Source organism: Oryzias melastigma, linkage group LG8 (assembly GCF_002922805.2).
Source record: "Oryzias melastigma strain HK-1 linkage group LG8, ASM292280v2, whole genome shotgun sequence".
NCBI classification, from domain to species: Eukaryota; Metazoa; Chordata; class Actinopteri; order Beloniformes; family Adrianichthyidae; genus Oryzias; species Oryzias melastigma.
The window spans coordinates 5,128,072-5,147,189 of record NC_050519.1 but is presented as its reverse complement, the minus strand read 5'-3'; the positions used below and the strand labels follow the sequence as shown (position 1 = coordinate 5,147,189).

The following is a 19,118-nucleotide window of genomic DNA, read 5'->3' as shown; positions in this document are numbered from 1 at the left end:
CTTTAACTGTTCTGGTATCGCCTGTCCGTCCTGGGATAGGATCCTCTCCCTCATGTGGGAATCCCTAAGGTTTCTTCTTTTTTCCTGACTCAGGTTTTTTTAAGAGTTTTTCCTTACCGGGAGGGAGGGTCTAAGGGCAGGGATAACCAGTTTATTTAGTCTGTTAGTTTTTAACTATTGTTCATATTTCATGATTAATTTTCTGCATCTGTAAAATTACCTGCATGAAGGTTTGTGATTTTGGGCTACATAAATAAAATTGAATCGTCTTAATTCATAATAACGTTTCTCTGCCTGTTTTGTTTATCCTGATGCAGGTTCTCTACAGGGAGGATTTTGAGAAGAATAAAGGCAAAGGTTTCAGCGTGGTGGCAGACACGCCGGAGTTGCAGAGAATTAAGAAAACACAGGACCAGATCAGCAATGTAAGTGACCAGACCCTCAGCCTGGATCCTCTGTTTGGTGACGGTGAACTCGGCTCCGATTATCTTCTTTAACTTTTTTTTGACGTAACCTTTCAACTGTTTGTGCCACTTTTTTCTATTTAATGGTCCTTTCACACCGAACGCGGCGAAGGCGTCAAGTCTCAATGTTAAGATCCACTGGAATTATGTCGGTTGCCTAGACGATAGAACTGCTACAAGAAGTCAAAGAACGTCAATTTGAGCTTTTTATTCATCTTCAGTTTCTCCCAGAATCCCGAGTCAGTATTTACACTATAGTATTTCTGTTTTTCTTTATTTTTTTTATATCCATGCTAGGTTTTTAAGCTGTTGTGGCTTTTACTGGGGTTTTATTTAGCTATTTTGAAGTTTTGCAAATATTTTAGCTTTTCTTAAAACTGTTTTGGCTAAATTACACATTTTACCAGTTTTTTAGGTTAATTTGCCATTTAGCTTTTAGCAAGCCATCAGCTTCAGCATGTTCAGCCCTCGGCAGCAGCGTGTTTAGCAATCGGCTTCAGGGTTTTCAGGTATCAGCATCAGTGTTTTTGTAGCTATCAGCTTCACCGAACTCAGCTACCAACCTCAGGATCTTCAGCTGCAGCGTTTTAAGCTATCAGCGTCAGTGTTTTTTAGCTATCAGCTTCACCACTCACAGCTATCAACCTCAGGATCTTCAGCTATCTGCTTCAGCAACTTAAGCTATCAATTTCAGCATCTTCAGCGGCCACATTCAGCTGACAGCATTCACTCCAGTGTTATTGCAGGTAATGCCATAAATCTAGTTAAATGTTGATATAATCTAGATTATGATAAAAGGTTTGACCTGATTTGTTCCATTTTTTATTTTGCTTTAAAACATCTTCTTTATTATGATTTCGAGCTACCAGTATTTAAAATTTTGTTGCATTCAGGCTCTATGTACTTATTCTGATGTATTCTGTCATTGAGTATTTTTTTTTTTTTTTTACAGCTCACACATACTAACCTCTAAAATTGACGAACTGATTGGCCTCGCGCCTGTTTTCCAGTTTTGGCCTTCGCTCCCTCTGGCTTGATTGAGTGTTACTTTATGAGCACTGATCCATTTAATTCACTCGCTGTGTGTGATTAAATCATGACGGCTGTTGGGGTGCATTGTGGGAATTGTAGTTGTTGTTTGTGAGTGTGAACCATTGATTTTATATTAGAACTGGACAAAGTGAGTGTGACGTCACTTTCAGCTCCAATTAAATGTAAAAAATTAAACAATTAAAAAGCCAAGTTGGTTGCCATTTTGGGGGGGATTTGGAGATATCATTTGTAAGCAGTGATTGATCCAAGTCAGTCTGAGTCAATGTCTCAGTGGTGATTGCTCTCAACATTCAGGAGTTTGTTAGAATGTCACACCTCTGCCACTTGAAAGCAGGCTACATGAAATCTGTTAATCAAATGTTTTAGGGTCAACAAGCACCTCCTACTTTTATTGAGCTGCCTGATTGGCCAGTTTATAACATGAAAAACCTGCCAAAAAAGGTGGCAGAACTAGAACAGTGATTCTGTCAAATGTAATGAATGAGTAATAGCTGTTACTAACCAGCGGGTACTTCCTGTTTGGAACTCAATAGGGGAGGGGGTCGCTCAGTCCAGTTTCATATACAGTCAATGACTTGAACACAGGTGGAACATCTTTTTAGACTGTTTTAATTGTGGCACTTTATAACTAAAGTGAGTATTTTTTTTTTTGGTCATAATACTGAAAGTCAGCAGCTTGAAGGGTTTGACGGCAGAGATCTTGTTTTTCTAGTCATTTTCTGGTGGGTTTCACTTCCTTCGCCTCAAGCCCCAAAGAACACACGAAAATTCTTAAAGCGCCATTGTTCATCTTTGAACCAACCACACCATCTCCTCCTTACTTCCCTCTTCTCTGTAAATACAGCAAAGCTATTTGGAAAAAAAAAAACGTACGTTGTTTACCTCGTCCTTCCAGTATCTCAACTCGGCTGTGAAGGCCCTAATTTTCTTGTGAAACACCCTCACGCATAAACACGTCATTATCCTTTACCAGCCCTGCACCAACCTCACTAATGGCATAATGAGCGTGGAGGACGATGCATAATTACTGCTTTCATATAATGAAAGATCTCGCACGTTTGAGATTAAAGAAATATGTAAGACATTTTGTGTATTTATTTATGTGCGCGGACTCTAAATAGATCTGGGAAAAACAGAAGAGGCTTCAAATGCATTTTTATTTACAGCTGATGAGCATCTGTGAGCAATTACAGTGTTGTTCCTCGTCAGTCATTATAAAGATACGTTAGATGAATGTTAATGTTTTGGGGTTTTTTTCCTTGATGCCAAGAAACAGATCAACCGAGTTCTTTCTACTGTGTTACTGTTTCTCTCTCTAATGACTCGACTCACGCTGCCCTATTTCCTGTTTTTTTTTTCTCTTCTTCTTCTTGCCATGCAACAAAGATCAAAAGTGGGCTATGAGGTTTTGGTCAGTTCACTTCCTGTAAACCCACATGCAAACTCAGTGGGTTGGATGTTGTCCATCAGAAGGAGCTGAAATGATCTCACGCTCACAGAGCATATTGCACTCGAGAAGAGCCTCAGTGTTCTCTCACTGACTTGATCCGCTGTTCCTGGACAAACACTCCATCCTCCAGTCCAGGCTGTGATCACACTCCCCGAGAAGGACGCCGGCACAGTGAGCCCTTTGAGCCCCGGGTAGGAGCAGGGAGTGAATCAGGGCTGTAAATCTTGACCAAAGCGCTATGAGTCGGCCTGTTGTCGGCATGGAAATGGGAGGGGAGGATTATTGAGTGCAATTACAGGCGACTAACCCGGTTCCAGTTTTGTCAGCGCAGAATGTTTGGTGTTGACACAGTGAATTCTGCTGAAGCCAGCCTGCTTTGAAAGATTTTTTCTAAATATTTAATTTCAATTCTGACTTGCATATTAAAGCCTGTATCTTAACATATTTATTAGTCATTTACATTGGGTGTGTTAGAGCCTGTTTACTCCTGCGTTCCCAGTTAACTCTTTACTTCCTGTTCTGCCTTCACCTACCGTCTGTGGTGTGCAGCTCTGAGCTCACGATGCTTCCTGCTTCTGAGATGTCATTTCCTCTCAGCGTCGAGCTACTTCCTGAGCCTTGACTGCTGGAACGTTTACCCGCCCCACCTTTTCTGCACAAACACAGACAGCCCCACCGAGCACACGGGAGCCCCCTGGTGGACGAAAAACTCTATAACAAAAAAAAAGGACACTCAAGTTTGATCTTTGTTTAAACGCATGACGTTGTTGTTGCAGATTAAATATCATGAGGAGTTTGAGAAGAGGAAGATGGGAGGAGAGGCTCCACTTACGCCCACTAACCCCAGTGCAGGTAGAAAAAAAAACATAAAATATTAAAGAATGTGTTCTCTGTACTTTGCATTTGTGTAGAAAAGGGATCAGAATTGATGTTTTATGTAGGTTTATCCATATTCCATTGCTTTAACAAACGGAAAATAGTTTTTTAGGAGTCCTTTAATCGTGATAAACAATCTCTGTTTTGCATGCTTGATTTGCAACTTCACACAGACGCTCATTGTTTTAAAAAGTTGCATAACAGGAAACTTAACAGGTGTTGAATCTTGGATTCTTGATTCAACACAGAGGAGATGTAAGAAGAATGAACATTTTTTCTCTGTATGTTGTATTTCTTATATGTGTGAGAAAATCTGTTTGTGTTGTTTCACAGGAGCTTACCAACCACCCGCAGCCTCTCAGAACTACCATTACGACCCCATTCCTGAACCGGTGCGCCAGGCAGCTGCTGCTCCTCCTCCCAGTTCTGGGGTCAGTCATCACAAATCTGCACAATCAAGACTTAAAAATGATGTTGAATTCTGTGCTGCAGAAGACCAAACTGGATTCATGTGGCAGGGGCCTTCGGTTTAATTGTTAAGAAAATGGACAGACGCAGGACGTCACAATGTTTTCAGAGTTTTAATATCAGAACTTCAGCAATGAAGTGTCGCGTAAACCAATCAGGAACTCATTTTTGATACATTGATCAGCAGGTGGAGTCCAAAACCAACATGGAGGAGAATCTGATCTTTGTTGTTTTCCACCTGAGCTTTAGAATATTTTTTCTTATTTGTATCCAGACGATAATGAAAAAGGTTCTCTAATTATTCTGATTTTTCTTCTCCCTCCTCGGACGAGACAGCAAGTCGTCAAACTGAGTCACAGACAGATGGAAGTACTGCTGAAAGTGGCTGTTATTAGCTGCGTTTCCATCAGTAGCGGTCTGTGCATTTCAGAGTGAGCCTTCAGTCTTCCTCCACCAAAGCATCCTCATTAATATGAACTATTTTATGTTTCTAACACCATTCTGTTATATATGAATATTACTTTATGGAGCAATTCTATCATAAATTGATATTTTAAATAGACTGAATTCACTAGAATTGCACATATTGTAAAAACAAACTCTGCACGTGGAAGTTTCTTCCCACAGCAATAACAGCTGCAACAACAAGCATCAAAGCACAACTGACGACTCATTCAACTTGAAAATAAGCATTTCTATTTACAGCAAATCCAACTTATTTAAAGATAAACTGAAAAGATAGAGATCAGCAGTAGATTTTCCATTGAAGGCTCTGCAGGCCCTGATGGTTTCCATTGACTATGAAATTACAAGATTTGGATTTGGGATCGTAAATTGGCCTAATGGGAACGCAACACTTAAAAAACAAACAAAAAAAACTTGGATTTATCAAAAAAAAAAAAAAGTTTTTGTGCTTGGCGAAAGTGGTTTTTGAGGATTATTGAAATTGACATATTTTGAAAAACTACAATAGAAACACTTTTTTAAAAATTAAATGAGTCAGTAAAATCATTAACCACAAAACCTCTTCATCCATAGCCGCTCCATGGGCTGAATGAGACGCTGACGTCTCCTTTGATAGATGATGAGCGCTAGTGACACAAATTTGAATGTATCTGCTGTAAATCAAAGTAATGTTCAGATCCGTTGCTGTGTTTTTGAATGACTTCTTGTGTGGGTTGGTTTGTGTTTATTTGCATAATTACTATTTCATGGAAATGATGTAATATCAAACTTGGGTTTCTAGAATTTCTATAAAGTTTTGTGCACATGTGTGATGGAAACGGGGCTATTTGATAGTAGCTCCTCCCACACGAGGCAGGAACATTAAGTTCATAAATACATTTTTTACAAGCATCCATCGGAGAATGAATTGCATTCTTTGTGACATGTCTGAGACTCGTGAAAGAATTTTCAGGCTGTAACTGCTGTGCCTGACATGGAGCCACACCTCAAAACTAGCTGACCGATTTTGTTTTCATCCACAGAAGCGATACAAGGCGGTGTACGACTACTCGGCCGCCGATGACGACGAGGTGTCCTTCATGGACGGGGACGTGATCGAGGACGTGCAGCAGATTGACGAGGGCTGGATGTACGGCCGCGTGCAGCGCACGGGCCAGCAGGGCATGCTCCCTGCCAACTATGTGGAGGCCATCTGAGTGAGCAGGAAAGAAAGCTGGAAAGAGGAGGAGGAAGTAGTGAAAGGGAGGAAAAGAAGGAAAAGAAAAGCCCAGTGCCATCTCATCTTAACGCCGCTTTCTCTTAATTTTCTCTTATTCCCTAATCTGTCCTGTGGCTCCCTGAATCCTCTCCCGATGCATCCCCGCTCTGCTGTCACTGTCCACATTCTCCCTCCATCCGTCTGCTTCCCTGTCCGTCTGTCTGTGCTGGCGTCTGTCTCCGTTTCCTCGCCGTCACTCAGAAACTGAAAGTCTTAAAAAATAACTGATAGCAGTACGTCAGGGGTTATGTCGTGTCGCTTTTGCACAATCACAAACAAAAAAAAGAATAAAAGTGCAAAATAAAATCCCCCACGTCATTTACCTCCGCAGACAAAATGTCCCTTCTTGGCTTTTTCCTTTGGTTCATTTCACAGCTTGATCCCATCCAGACTGGAACCAGAGCGTGGAGGATCTTCGATTCGTGTACATTCCTTCAAACACAACTGTGCTGCTGTGGCACCAACAGTTGGAACAGAGAGGTTTAATTTATTTATAGGTAGACACACATCTCATGATTTTTCTGCACAAATGGGCACCCTTACGTCCAGCGTTGCATTGTGGGTATCGTTGTGAAACTGGAAACTGTTGCCTAACTGAAGAGCACCTCCTGTCGTTGCCTTTCTCAGGGGTCTCTGGTGCAGGTGGGGGATCAGGGACAAGTTAGGGGACATTTATCAGTCCATTTCTTGGAGCCACACTGCTGACACCACCACAGATTGTGCGCTATTGTCGTGTACACAAACTTTTTCATGTTCTTTGCTGTCTAAATGCCTTCAAAGCCGATTCACAAATGATTGCCAACTTAAAATTCACCAGTTAGGACAAATTATTCCCCTTGAAAAATCAGAATTAGTTCAATAGAGAGAAGGCCAAGCACAAATCTGTGTTAAAAACCATTTGAGTTTGAATGAATTTCCTTTTTTTATGTGAGAACATTCCAGTTCTGTTTTTCATTTAATATAAAAAAAATGTTTGAACCTTTGATGTGATAAATGTTGTCTTATGGTGTTATTCCTTTGCCTTCCTTGCCTGTTTTAAAAAAGAAAAAATAAATAAAACAGTGACTTGTAACAGTTGATGTAGAACGATGCATTCAGTAATGGATCAGTGAAGGGAATAATTGGCCAGAATGCTGGTTTCCTTTGGGGGGGTGGGTCTGTAAATCCCGAATAATCATCTCTGTTGGTGTTTGACTCCCCTCCACATCCACACCAAACCGAGTCGCTCTTACACTGAAAAGTTGCATCTTTTTCCACACTTTCATTCCCCGGCGGGGGTCGAAAACTGATCGGACACCTCCCTCTTCCCGAGTGTTCTCCTGTGATGAAACGCAGCTCATACGATGGGGGGGGGGGGATTTTTCTGTTGGGGCGAGCAGGTAAAACGAAGCTCCCTCTATGTAGCTCGATGACATTGTATAACTGTATATGCACCATATGTGAATCTTGGAGGGAGGGGAGGGGTATCGGTTTTGGTGCTCTGGGAAGTGAATGGCTTGCAGCTGAAAGTGCTTCAATATTCTGTGAATGTGAGGAAGTAATGTGGCTTTAGGAGAACTTTAATGATTTCTGAGGGGAAAAAAGGTGAACACGCAGAGCATTTAAATGCTTGTGTTTGGCATCCGCTGGATTTAAAATTAAAAATGTAAAAAAACAAATGCTGGATTGGAAAAAAAATATTTTTTATTCTTTTTAGGTAAATCATTAACTTCATTTGCTTAAAGTTACATTGCTACGGTCATTTATTTAGTATGATAAATGCTGATTGCACCCACTTGAATTGAATTTTATTAAAATATTCTGTTTTTTCCCCTTTATTCCTAATAAAATGGAAAGGAAGCGATGGCCAAAGACTGGCAGTGTTGTTGAAGCGTACATGTCCTGTGGGGGGCGATAGAGGGTCGGTGCTCTTAATCTCTCAGCCTATAAGGCAGGGTTTGCTAGTTTGACCTGGATATTAGCCAGGAGTTGACCTCTTTGCTCCAAATGCCGTTCATCCGCTCTGGCATTACTACTGAACCGTAACGTTGCATCCTAACCTCGATTCCCCTCAATTCTCCATCCTGTCCTCCACCCACCCCCCCACCCTTTCTCCTTCAGCCTTCATCGTAGATTCTTGTGCTTCTAATGAATCATTCCCTGCTTCTATGATACTGGTTGTATACTGTAGACTTCGCAGAGTGAAATTATGTAATCCACAATTGCAGGTTTAGCACTCAGACCAGTTCTGTGCATTCCATCTTTGTTTTGTTTTTGATATATTTTTTTTAAATGAAAATAAAGAATATCATATTGTCATATACATGTATTCAAAATCTCAGATTTACGGACCTGATATCATCTCCTGTTGCCCTGTTACAGCACTTCAAACTGTACTTATGATTCTGCAGACTCAATAAAATGTCATTTTTTTCTCAGAATGCCGTTTGTTCTTTGTATTTGTTAAGAAAAAAAGCTTAAAAATGTAATTGGTTTGACTACAAATACAACGGAGCAAAACTCTTTTTGTTCTGAATGTGTAAATTAAAGATATTTTAAAACTAATTTAGGGTTTATATATGTTCAGCTTCAAAATAGAGTCAAAGAGAAGCTTTTTAGGCGGGGTAGCGCAGTGGTTTGTGGGTTTCTTTCATTTACTGTTATCTGCTTGTGTTTACTGATAAACGGAACGACTATTTTCATGCTAAGATGTGTTTTTAACTTTCAGACTCGTCTAAATGAGTAATTTTTTGTTAAGCTAGCTAAAATGCTAAATTAACTTTATCAAACTAATCTCATTTTAATGCACTTTAGCTTCAAGATTTTATTTTATATTTATTCAATAACCCTTAGTGTACTGAATACAGGCTTATTCGTGATTATCTATCTACACAATAGAACTCTATTCTAAACGTATTTTTAGCTTGAATTTCTTTCATTTCCTGGTTTGAAGCGAGTGGGCGGGGACTCGAGCCGAAGTCTCTCCGATTTTATACGATCTCTCCCGATCTCGCGCACAGGCCACACGGCGGAACTGCGCGTTCTCCTCGCCTCTTGCTCGTTTTTCTCTGCTCCAGACGCGTTTCCACCATGGTGGACATCATGCTGTTGATGTTCTTCGCCATCATGGGCCTCGTCTTCCTCTCCTACATCATCTACATGCTGTGATGGACGCCAGCTGCTGCACAGGAGAAGCTCCGGCTCCTGCATCCCGGTTTCCATCGAGGTAAGACGCAGCTATAAAATCCAACATCACACAAACATGATTTTATAGAAATGCATGAAATCAAAAATATTTTTTGAGTTGCGGATTCAAAAAAATAAATACATGCATGTAGCAATGGTGAGCTTTTTGATTTAAATACCATATTTATAGGCTAAAATATTATTTATTTATTTATTTATAATCTGTTTTAGATGCAAGGATCCGGTCCGAGCCATGATGACTCAAATCCCAGACCTCAGGTGGGAAGTGAGGGGGTCCAGAGGAAGACCAGCCCTCCTACTTATCATCATCATCATCACTGCCCTTCCTCCCCTTTTTATTACCCTGAAAATGAACCATCCAACTAAACTCAGCTCTGATGCCCCTGAACTGAATTCTGTCCTCGCTGTTTAAGAGGAAGCACAAGTGTGGATGCTGGACGGCTCTTTTTTGTGTGTGTATGTGTAGATTTTTTTTAGCCAACACCAAAAGCCAGTAATTTATTTTGATGTGCAATATTCTGATTCCAAATAGTTCTTTTTCATACGAGTGACAGATTCTTAGCCTTTATTTCTCATAGTTCATATTTGCTGTTAGATCTCAGTCATATTGAAATATTCAATGCATTAAAGACCCACTCCGATCGTTTTTTTAATCTATTTTCATAATGACATTTTAGCCAAAATAAAGAAGAAAATAGTTTCTGCAGAACAACTATAGAAATTCACCTCTAGATTGGTGCAGAGCAACCCCGCCGCCCCTTCCCGCCACCCATAACTGAGAGCTGTCTGTTTACATGCTAGCTGACACCTCCAATTTAACATTCACAGCAATTCTAAAACATAAATATCCAGAAATGCAATTCAATTTTCTTTATAAATGTCCTCCATCTTCAGAAAAATAACCCAAGAATTTTCATCGGAATGGGTCTTTAATGTTAAATTGTAGTTTCTCATATCAAAAAAATGTTTGCAATCTTTCAGTTTACCTGAATATTATTTTAATATGTTTTATGCACTTATAATAACTGAAAATATTTTACACTGTGCCACAAAAATATTTATTGAACCAGTTTTTCTTTTTTGTACTGTAAAGTATAGCTTTATTTATAACAAAAAAGAGTTGCATGCACCTGTCCGAGCAAATGTGTAGTTCGGTTTATGCCAAACTTTATTAAAAAGACTCTTAAATATGAAAGAAAATGTTGTTTCTGAATTGTAAATGATGGGATGTAAAGCAGATGTTGTCCAGAAGGTGGTGCTGTTTGACCACTAAAGCTTAAAAAACTGAGCAAAATATTTGTCCCATAAAAAAAAACAAATTCAGTCGTATCTTTAAAAAAAAACATTTTAGGATAAGAAAATGTAACGAGAGTGTGATTTTATCAATTAAAAATGAAGCAACTGCAACTTCTTTATGTTTACATTTATTTTTAAATATTTTTGTCTGTTTTTGTGCCTGTTTTTAGTGGAATTGTGCAAAAACAGCTTATCTGCAAGTAAAATATATACATATATTTAGATACTTGCAGTTTATGGTGCAAAATCACAGAAAACTAATATATTTAGAGCTTTCTGAAATTACTCCTAACTAAAAATAAAAGTTTTCAGTTGTTTTCTATCTATTTTCTGCTCAAAACAGTCCCACTGAAGTTTCTCCCACATGTATGTGCAGAGCCACTTTGGAGAATAATCTGAATTCCTTTGCTGATAGTATAATCTCACCATTACAATACAGCCACTGTTTTAACAGAGCACACACACATACATACATGCAGGCATCTCCCTTCAAAACTCCGTCTTTAGTCCTGCAGGATCAAATGACACAGCAGCACGCTGACTTTACAGCTTCTTCTTTTCACTGGCAAATATAATGATGCATTGAACTGCAGGAGGCTTTTCCTCTGAGTGTAACATGCACAACTGCCTCACTGTAAGCTCGCATTCCTGAGCCCCCCCATAGGCTCACACACTTGCATGCTCTCACAAATCCTCGGCCCGTCTCTGGTCTGTCAGCTCCTGCACGCCACGGATCGGATCATGCCTCGGCTGCACTGTCTGCTCACTGAATCACAGAGAAACCCAGCAGGTGCTCCTTTGGATTTTTGGATTTCAGAGACCTCGAGTTCGCCCAGAGCAGTACTTTTGTCAATATTCAGTGATGCTGAACCTTTTTATGTGTTTATAGTTGCTTTAAAAGGACATTTTTCATCCTTAGAGCGGTTTGGCTTCTTTGCAGCTGCCGGCAACATTCCTGGCATTTCTCTGAGTGTTTAGCTGCCATTTATGTTTTCACTGCAGTCTGGAGAAACAACAGTTCAGGGACAGGGATGGCAGCAATATCCCAGATTTTAAAGCCCAACTTTGATATTTTTTTTAAATCTATTTTAGAAGCGTTCCCAGTGGTTTTTTTTTTTTTTAAGTTATAATGTAAAAATCTTCATCGTTTTCTAGGACATAGTTTCTGCAGAGTGGCAGAAGTTTGTTAGAAATTTGCCTGACCTTGGCATAGGGTAACTCCGCCCCCTTATTTGTCCATGTTGTTGAGAGTTCTCTGTTTACACGCTCTTCTACTAGCTTACAGGCCCTCACAACCCCAACTTAACATCACTGGTTCAAAAAAAAAAAAAAACTGGTGAGCAATATTGTAGCAGTTTTTAACCAGATTCCAGATCGGATGAGGAAAACGAAGACGTCCATGGACCTGTTAGTCTGTAACTTAATGCATAAGAATGGAGTGCAGCAGGGAGTACAAATGGGCTATTTTACAAGTGGATTTTTTTTGGCAAAACATTTGAAACGGAAAATTTAGTTTTCATTTTCTTAATGTATGTCCTCCATCATCAGAAAAATGGCACAAGAACATGCAGGAACACCATTTTCTTGCCAGCGAGTCTTTAAGGAATCGTCATTTTGATTTTCGCAAAATTTTAAAAACAACTGTCAAACTTTTTTTTATTCTTCAGGAAAAACTTTCAAACTTTATTGGCTGTTTTGTTCAATCTTTTTGGTGAAACTGTTTTTTTTTTAATGGAAAACATAAGCAATAAGTCACTAAAACAAATCTGGAGAAAAAAAGTTTAGTCATAAATCACAACATTTCATCCCAAGTTGTCCGCTGGAATGTCGGGAAGAAAGCAGATGATGGATTCTTGTGAAAGGGAATCCCTTTGTGGATTTTTCTTCTTTGTATTTATACTGAAAGTGATGAAATATTCTGAGCTCATAATAGTGCCCCCCCCACATGTAACCCCTGCAACCCTCTCTGGAATGTGAGATGCTGTTTATAGGAGGCGGCGGAACAATGAGGAATTACATTTAATAGTAGAATATAAGAAGGCAGACAGGGAGGTGTGGGGGGGCAAATAAAGAAAAATGGAGACAATGAAAGAAAGAGAAAAAGGGGAGGGAGGGTGGTTTAACTCTATGCTTAGCTGTGGCCTTCAGCTGGAGTTCCTGTTGTTCAGGGGTGGGAGTTTTCCCCTGTGGGGGCTCGGGGGGAAGCGGCGGAGGATGTCCTTTTTCTGGCTGACCAGGAATGCCTGAGTCTGGGGGTCTTTGTGTCAGATTATGGGTCATTTTTTCATTCTGCATGAACATTTCTGATGCATGTTGGGACTCCAAGTCCCATCATGCATCTACACAATGGGAGGCGTGCACCAGAAATCCTACCAGCCAATGATTTTCAGAGAAGATGTTTGATTGGTGAGCTGCAGGGCAGCTGTTGTCAATGGCAACAGAGGTTTGCAGGGAAGCATGAGCTGGACAGCTGGTAGAGGGTCCCTCAGCCCCCCGATTGGGGGGTCACATGGTACCCGTGCAGCCAATCTGAAGCGTCCGCCCTCCTCTCTGCCTCTCTCCTCGTCTCCCATTTGCTCGCCGTGGCTCTGCTCGGCTGCAGCAGGAGGGGGGAAGGGAGATGGAAAGAGAGGAGGGAAGTGGCAACGGAACGGGAGGGAGGGGAGGCGAGGCAAGGGGCCAACTCACACCGTCAACGAGTCAAAGAGCTTGAAAACCAAAACGGAGAGCGGGAGTCTCTGCCTTCTGACTGGGATTCAAGGAAAAAGGTTCGATCTCCACAGACGCCCACTTCACCACAGGAGCAGCAGAAGAAGAAGAGAGGAGAGAGGAGGAGGCAGAAGATGAGTGTTTAGCTGGATGTACCAGACTGTCACCGTCACACACAGAGTCAGGACCATGCCTCTGTGGAGAGCGGCGGCGGCTGGTGGCTGCCCGCCTGCCTCGCCTGTTTGAGGACGGGATTTCTTCTGGGAATACGGAACAAGGACACAGAGGGTGAGAAGAGAAGGAAAGCGGTGATCTCATGCCATGACTGGGACCAGGAGGAGGGAGGAGGCTCGCTGAAATCATGGACCAGGTGAGGATGGAAAGGATGGAGGATAGGAGGGAGGGGTTGAAGGGGAAGTGAAGGGGACTACCACCCTTTTCTTCATCTTCTCATGACACAAACACACCCATCATCCCCCTCGCCGTCCCCTCAAGGCAAATATGCTCGTCCTGCAGGGGGAGGAGGGCAGCAGAGGTGATGCCACCTACAAGAGCAGAGGGCCTCTGGAGAGATGTCGGTTCATAAACATCAGCGGTTGGTCCCCTGATTCCATTCGGCTTTAGGAAGGCGTATGAATAGGGGCGTGGTTTTCATGGAGCAAGGATGGAGACAGGAGATCACATGTCAAGCAACAGTTTTCATTCACAGGGTGTGTTGACTGCACTGTGTACTCATGTCACTTCGGTGGCGGGCGCCATCGTCCTCACCTCTGCGTGTTTACGGAGCAGCTTCCCTCTCCTCAGCGGGGTTTAGGAGTCCTGTCAAATATTTGCTGTGTTTTGTCAAAGCTCCGTGACAGCTGCTGGTGGCTGAAGCCACCGAGGATGTCTCAGTCAGTTTTCCTCGTGGTTTCGGGCATCACACCCTCACCGTGTGTTCTCCTTCAGTTCTGTTGCTTCACCTACCCGAGGAGAAGTGAGCATCTGCTCTGAGAGAACTGAGTCCAGACACACCCAAGCCCAGCCCTTCCTTTCAGGGTGAATTTTGCAGGCGCTCCATGGGAGGGGGGGCATTTCCTGAATGTGTCAGACGATTGGGTGGGCCCCACCACCTCAGCCACAGAGATGTCGTCACCCTGACAGTGCAGACCCTTGCCTGTGTGTCAGATGTGATGAGAAAACCTAGTTTTGAGCGTTTTTTTCTACAAAGTTATGTGAAAAAAAACATGAAATTAAAGCTGCAAGCGGTGTAGCATGACCTTTGACCTGTCCTTACTGGGCGAGCGGCTGCTACATGCCCCTCACTGCCACCCCCCTTCTGCCCCTGCCACTCTAAACAGAGCTGCATGTGACACATTCCTTTAAAAAAAAAAAAACTTTTTAAAGATGGCTGTCTTTCTATTGGTTTTATCTCCATAGCAACCATTTTATTTTTGGGTCACCCATTGGTGACGAACAAATTCATGTCACTTTTAGAAGAATCTGTAAAAGTAAGTTTTTGGATTTCCCTAGCAACGGATCCTTAAAAAAAACTATTTAAAAATGTCCGTCTTTCTATTGGTTTTATCTCGGTAGCAACCATTTTATTTTTGGTTCGCCTGTTGCTGACAAACAAATTCATGTAATTTTTAGAAGTATCGGTAAAAGTAAGTTTTTGGATTTCCCTAGCAACGGATCCTTAAAAAAAAGACAACTTTTTAAAAATGGCCGTCTTTCTATCGGTTTTATCTCCGTAGCAACCATTTTATTTTTGATTTGCCCGTTGGTGACAAACAAATTCATGTCATTTTTAGAAGAATCGGTAAAAGTAAATTTTTGGATTTCCCTGGCAACGGGTCCTTAAAAAAAAAAAAGAAAAAAAACTTTTTAAAAATGGCCGTCTTCTATTGGTTTTATTTTCGTAGCAACCATTTTATTTTTTATTCGCCCGTTGGTGACAAACAAATTTGTGTCATTTTTAGAAGAATCGGCAAAATTAAATTTTTTGATTTCCCTGGCAACGGAGGGTTTTTGTTAACCACGCCCACATTCCTAACATGTTTATATTGTATGTTATATCGTTTCATTCAGCTTGAACCAGGGATTTATTTACTAGGTTTTCACAATATCGCAGAGCAAAATGTACAAGCAACAGGGAAACGCCGCTTTTGTTAGCTTGCCACGCTAACGCCATTAACCCTGTGAAACCCACTACATAAAATAAATAAATGAAAATGCAATTCTTTTTTTAGATGAGGGTTTTTAAACCCTTTGATAAAATCCACAAAAATGTTGCATTATCATTTTAATGAGATCTACAGTAGATTATATCAATCATAATTTGGTGGGTAATTTGGCGATTTTTTTACTCAGAAAAAAAGTACCTTTAAATTAAATTTGATACATACATTTTTAATACGGTGTATTAAGAATCAATTATCAACTAATTTAGCATTATTTCAGTACAGCAGGTAGTAATTTAATGAAACTAATAACAATAGACAAGTTACTGTCTCCAAAAAATTTGGAAAATTAGCTAAACTTTTTCCCGCCAAAGATTTCATGGAAGCAGCCATTTTGAAATGAGCCCTTCTACTGCCCCTAGTGGAGTGATGATGATCTGGGTTAGAATACATGGACCAAGTTATATATAATGCGTTTCTCTTGCTGTGATGTCTTCATGTTTCAATGCGACCAAAATTCATTTTCACTGGGAAGTAAATCCAAATTTTGGTGAGGTTTTGAGTATGTGAAGGGGTTGAAATTTTCGCAGAAAAACCGACAAATTGAGAAGAAATCTGGTCCTTACTTTCCAGGATCATAATAATTGAATCCCAGAATCTTTATTATCACTTCACCAAAAGATGAAACGAAATTTGTGCAATAAAAATTGAATTAAAGTACAATTAAAGCTATAATATATTAATAAAAAAATCCAAACAGTATGAATTGTGCTAAAAATATTCAAATGACAGCTCACTGCTGTAAAATGCTGACGCGGCGCAGCACTCGTGCTGTCATAGATGGCGCACACTGTCATGTATGATGGTTATGAGACTTCCTGTTCATCCTGTGACTGTGTGTTACTGTCATTTAGTGTCAGAGGCTGCACGGCTTTATCTGAGTTTCCTGTTTCAGACCTCTGACTGTGTTTACTCTACTCCGACTGTGAAACATCCCAGGTTTCTGCAGGAAGATGGAAGCTCAAACAAGCTGAAAGTCAATATTTGCTGGTGTTTACTATGAAAAGTCGAGGGCCCGTGCCGCTCCTGAGCTCCTTTTTGTCCGTTTTTGATGTCAGAGTGCCCAAAGCGAAGACGTGAGCAGGCAGGACAAAGACTTGTTACATAAGGAGTGAATCCAGGGCTGCTTTGGGACACTTCCCGCTCTGCTTAGGTCATCCTTACAGGTTTTACAGTGAAACAGTTGCCTGAGGACGATTGAAACAGCAAACTGGAGTCATTAGACTTGTGATCAATAGTCATTAAGGCGGACGTGTGTGTGTGGGGGGGGGCTTTGGTGACTCTGGCTTGGAGCTGCTTGACCGCATCCATCAGATTGCTGTAAAAGCGTGTTTACTGTGCATTAGCTCCAGAAAGTAGTGACTTCTGTGGCTACTGTTGCCCCCAAACTTCCATTTGTTGGTCCTCACATGCGTGCGGACTTGGTTTTAGTGAGTCAGATTCCCTGAAATCCAGTGGAAGAGTCACGCTGATGTGAGTTGTTGTGTTTACGCCTGGACACAACTCCCGGAGGCGGAGTTTGACTTCTCTTTCAGTTTCCGTGTGGCTTTGGGGTTATCTCGCAAACGGTTGTGTCTGTTTCCCGTAGATGTGGCTGAAGTGGATTTGCAGTCGGAATGAGCTGAGAGCCACGCGACCACACGGAGGGGGGGGGTTTACAAGAGGGGACGGGGTGTTATTAGGTTACAAACCAGAAAGTGAAAGGGAATGTGGAGGGCAGGGAGTTGAGCATAAAGGAGAAGAATGAGTGTGGAACAGGTGGCGTGGTCCGGTGCCCCCACCCATAGCGGCCTCCTGCCTTTGACCCTCCAGGATTTGAACTCCTTGGAATTCCTCACTCCATCTGTCCAGAGGTCTCCACACAAACAGACTGGATTTATTTTTATTTTTATGCCAATTTAAGTAAAAGTGAAGGTGCTATAGCTGAGATCTGAAGATTTTTAGGTTGATTTTGTGATGCAGGAACTTGGATTTGGACCCGGATACTTAAAAAAACTTCAAGAGGGACCAATCTGCGGGAGCATTACCCAAACCGTAACCCAAAGTGTTGAGATTTAAAGAAAAAACCTTTACTTAAAGCTTTAAAAAATGTTTTTTTAAGAGATATGGGGGGATTTCTGGTTCTGGACGCTGATTTCTGCAGCATCTCTGACAGATCCACTTCGATCATCTTTTGAGCCATTTTCAAAACATTCCACATGGCCGTTTAATCCTGATTTTAGTCTTCTTTCTCATTTTCTAAACCTGTTTTGTCCCTTTTGGCGTCAGGGGGTTGCCAGAGCCCAACCCGGCCACTCTAGGGTGATTAAGATTAACAGGGAGAGCATCCATTCGTGATTCTGTTTCAAGCCCTCCGGCTGGGACTCGAACCGAGGCAAGAGTGCTGACCACTCTACCACCGTGCAGCTCCTTCATTTTCTGTCCAAAATCAAAGAGCTGTTGTTCCTTTAGAACAGCTTCTGCAGAGCGGTTGTAGTTCATTAGAAATGTATCTCTGAAATGGTCCAAGGCAACCCCGCCCCCCTTCCCCTCACCGTTGCTGTGAGCTCTCTGTTTACACGCTCTTCGTAGCAAATATGCTCTTTTTCCAGCTAGATTTACATATCTGCTCCTGATTCACAATGAAATACTCAGAAATCAAATTTTGAGCTAAATTTTCTTTATATCTTATATCACCAGACGCACAGTTTCCATCAGACTGAGTCTTTAACACTGTCAGATTAGTATCAACGTTGAATTTTTCCTGCATTAATGCTTTTTTCTGTGTTTTTATGCTACTTCTCTAAGAAAAAGCAAAACAAACCTTCTTGTGTGTCTTCATACACGATTCATTATCGGTGACCCTTCGGCAACCTCTCAATCCTGAGCAAAACAAAAAGCATGAAAGATGCTGGGATGCCTGTGCGTAAATGCATGTAAACGATCTGTAGCGGAGAGAGACGACCGATTGGTGGACGCCGGCGGGCGAACAATGGACAGATTGTCCCGCGAAAGAAACTGGGCCATCCATCTACAGCAAGTAAACATCCCTAACTCCAGTTGGAACCACTGCAGATAGCAGGGGTTAGAGAGGGCAGTTTTTCTGCAAGGGTCGGAGGTCAGCCTGTGTGGCAAGAGAACCCCCCCTCTTCCTGTCAGAGACACTTTGGATCAGTCAGAACCACATCAGGGATACTCTTGGATGATGGCTCAGGATAAGCGGGGATAAACAGTAGAAAACAGGGATACGGTTTATTGGTAGCAGAAGGCCGATATCCAATTAGGAGCCTGTTTGTCACCGAGGCCAATTAACCATAATGTGCTTGTTTGGAGCATCAGTTTGACATGTTTCTAAGTGGACTAGAACTGCTTTTAGTTTTTATTTTTTTTATAAAGTTTGAGGATATAATGAGCATCTGGGACGGCCTCCAGTGCTGTGATACTTAGACTCTAGTCAAATCTTTGCCGTTCATTCTCTGACCTCTTGACCTATTTTCTAATAAACTCGTCTCACCGCTTTGACCCAGCATCCGTTGAACGTGCGCTCCAGAGAACAGCGTGTTCCATGCATTTATCCCAGCAACATCTGAGAACAACTGCACACTTCATGCCCTCCTTCCTTCCTTCAGCAGGAACAGAGCCCCCTTGTGGCGTCCAGCGGAAACTGCAGCTCTTTTTTTTTTTTTTTTTTT

General features: G+C 41.5%; 2 protein-coding genes and 1 long non-coding RNA gene across 3 annotated transcripts in view; all 3 read left to right on the top strand.

Moving 5' to 3' along the window:
* Positions 1-8,454, top strand: part of lasp1 (LIM and SH3 protein 1) — a 29,181-nt gene extending 20,727 nt beyond the window's left edge. The window contains exons 4-7 of the mRNA XM_024272195.2: positions 318-425; positions 3,744-3,819; positions 4,177-4,274; positions 5,799-8,454. Of these exons, the coding sequence (XP_024127963.1) occupies positions 318-425; positions 3,744-3,819; positions 4,177-4,274; positions 5,799-5,972 (456 nt within the window). The 3' untranslated portion in view covers positions 5,973-8,454. The remainder of the gene's footprint in view (positions 1-317; positions 426-3,743; positions 3,820-4,176; positions 4,275-5,798) is intronic.
* Positions 8,455-8,978: 524 nt separating this feature from the next.
* Positions 8,979-10,627, top strand: LOC112146556. The gene is made up of 2 exons (XR_002919284.2): positions 8,979-9,239; positions 9,431-10,627. It is a non-coding gene; the product is annotated as an uncharacterized LOC112146556 (long non-coding RNA).
* A 2,538-nt stretch (positions 10,628-13,165) lies between these two features.
* arhgap23a (Rho GTPase activating protein 23a) overlaps positions 13,166-19,118 on the top strand; it is a 74,837-nt gene continuing 68,884 nt past the window's right edge. Inside the window, exon 1 of the mRNA XM_024271794.2 lies at positions 13,166-13,595. Coding sequence (XP_024127562.1) covers positions 13,587-13,595 — 9 coding nt within the window. The 5' untranslated portion in view covers positions 13,166-13,586. The remainder of the gene's footprint in view (positions 13,596-19,118) is intronic.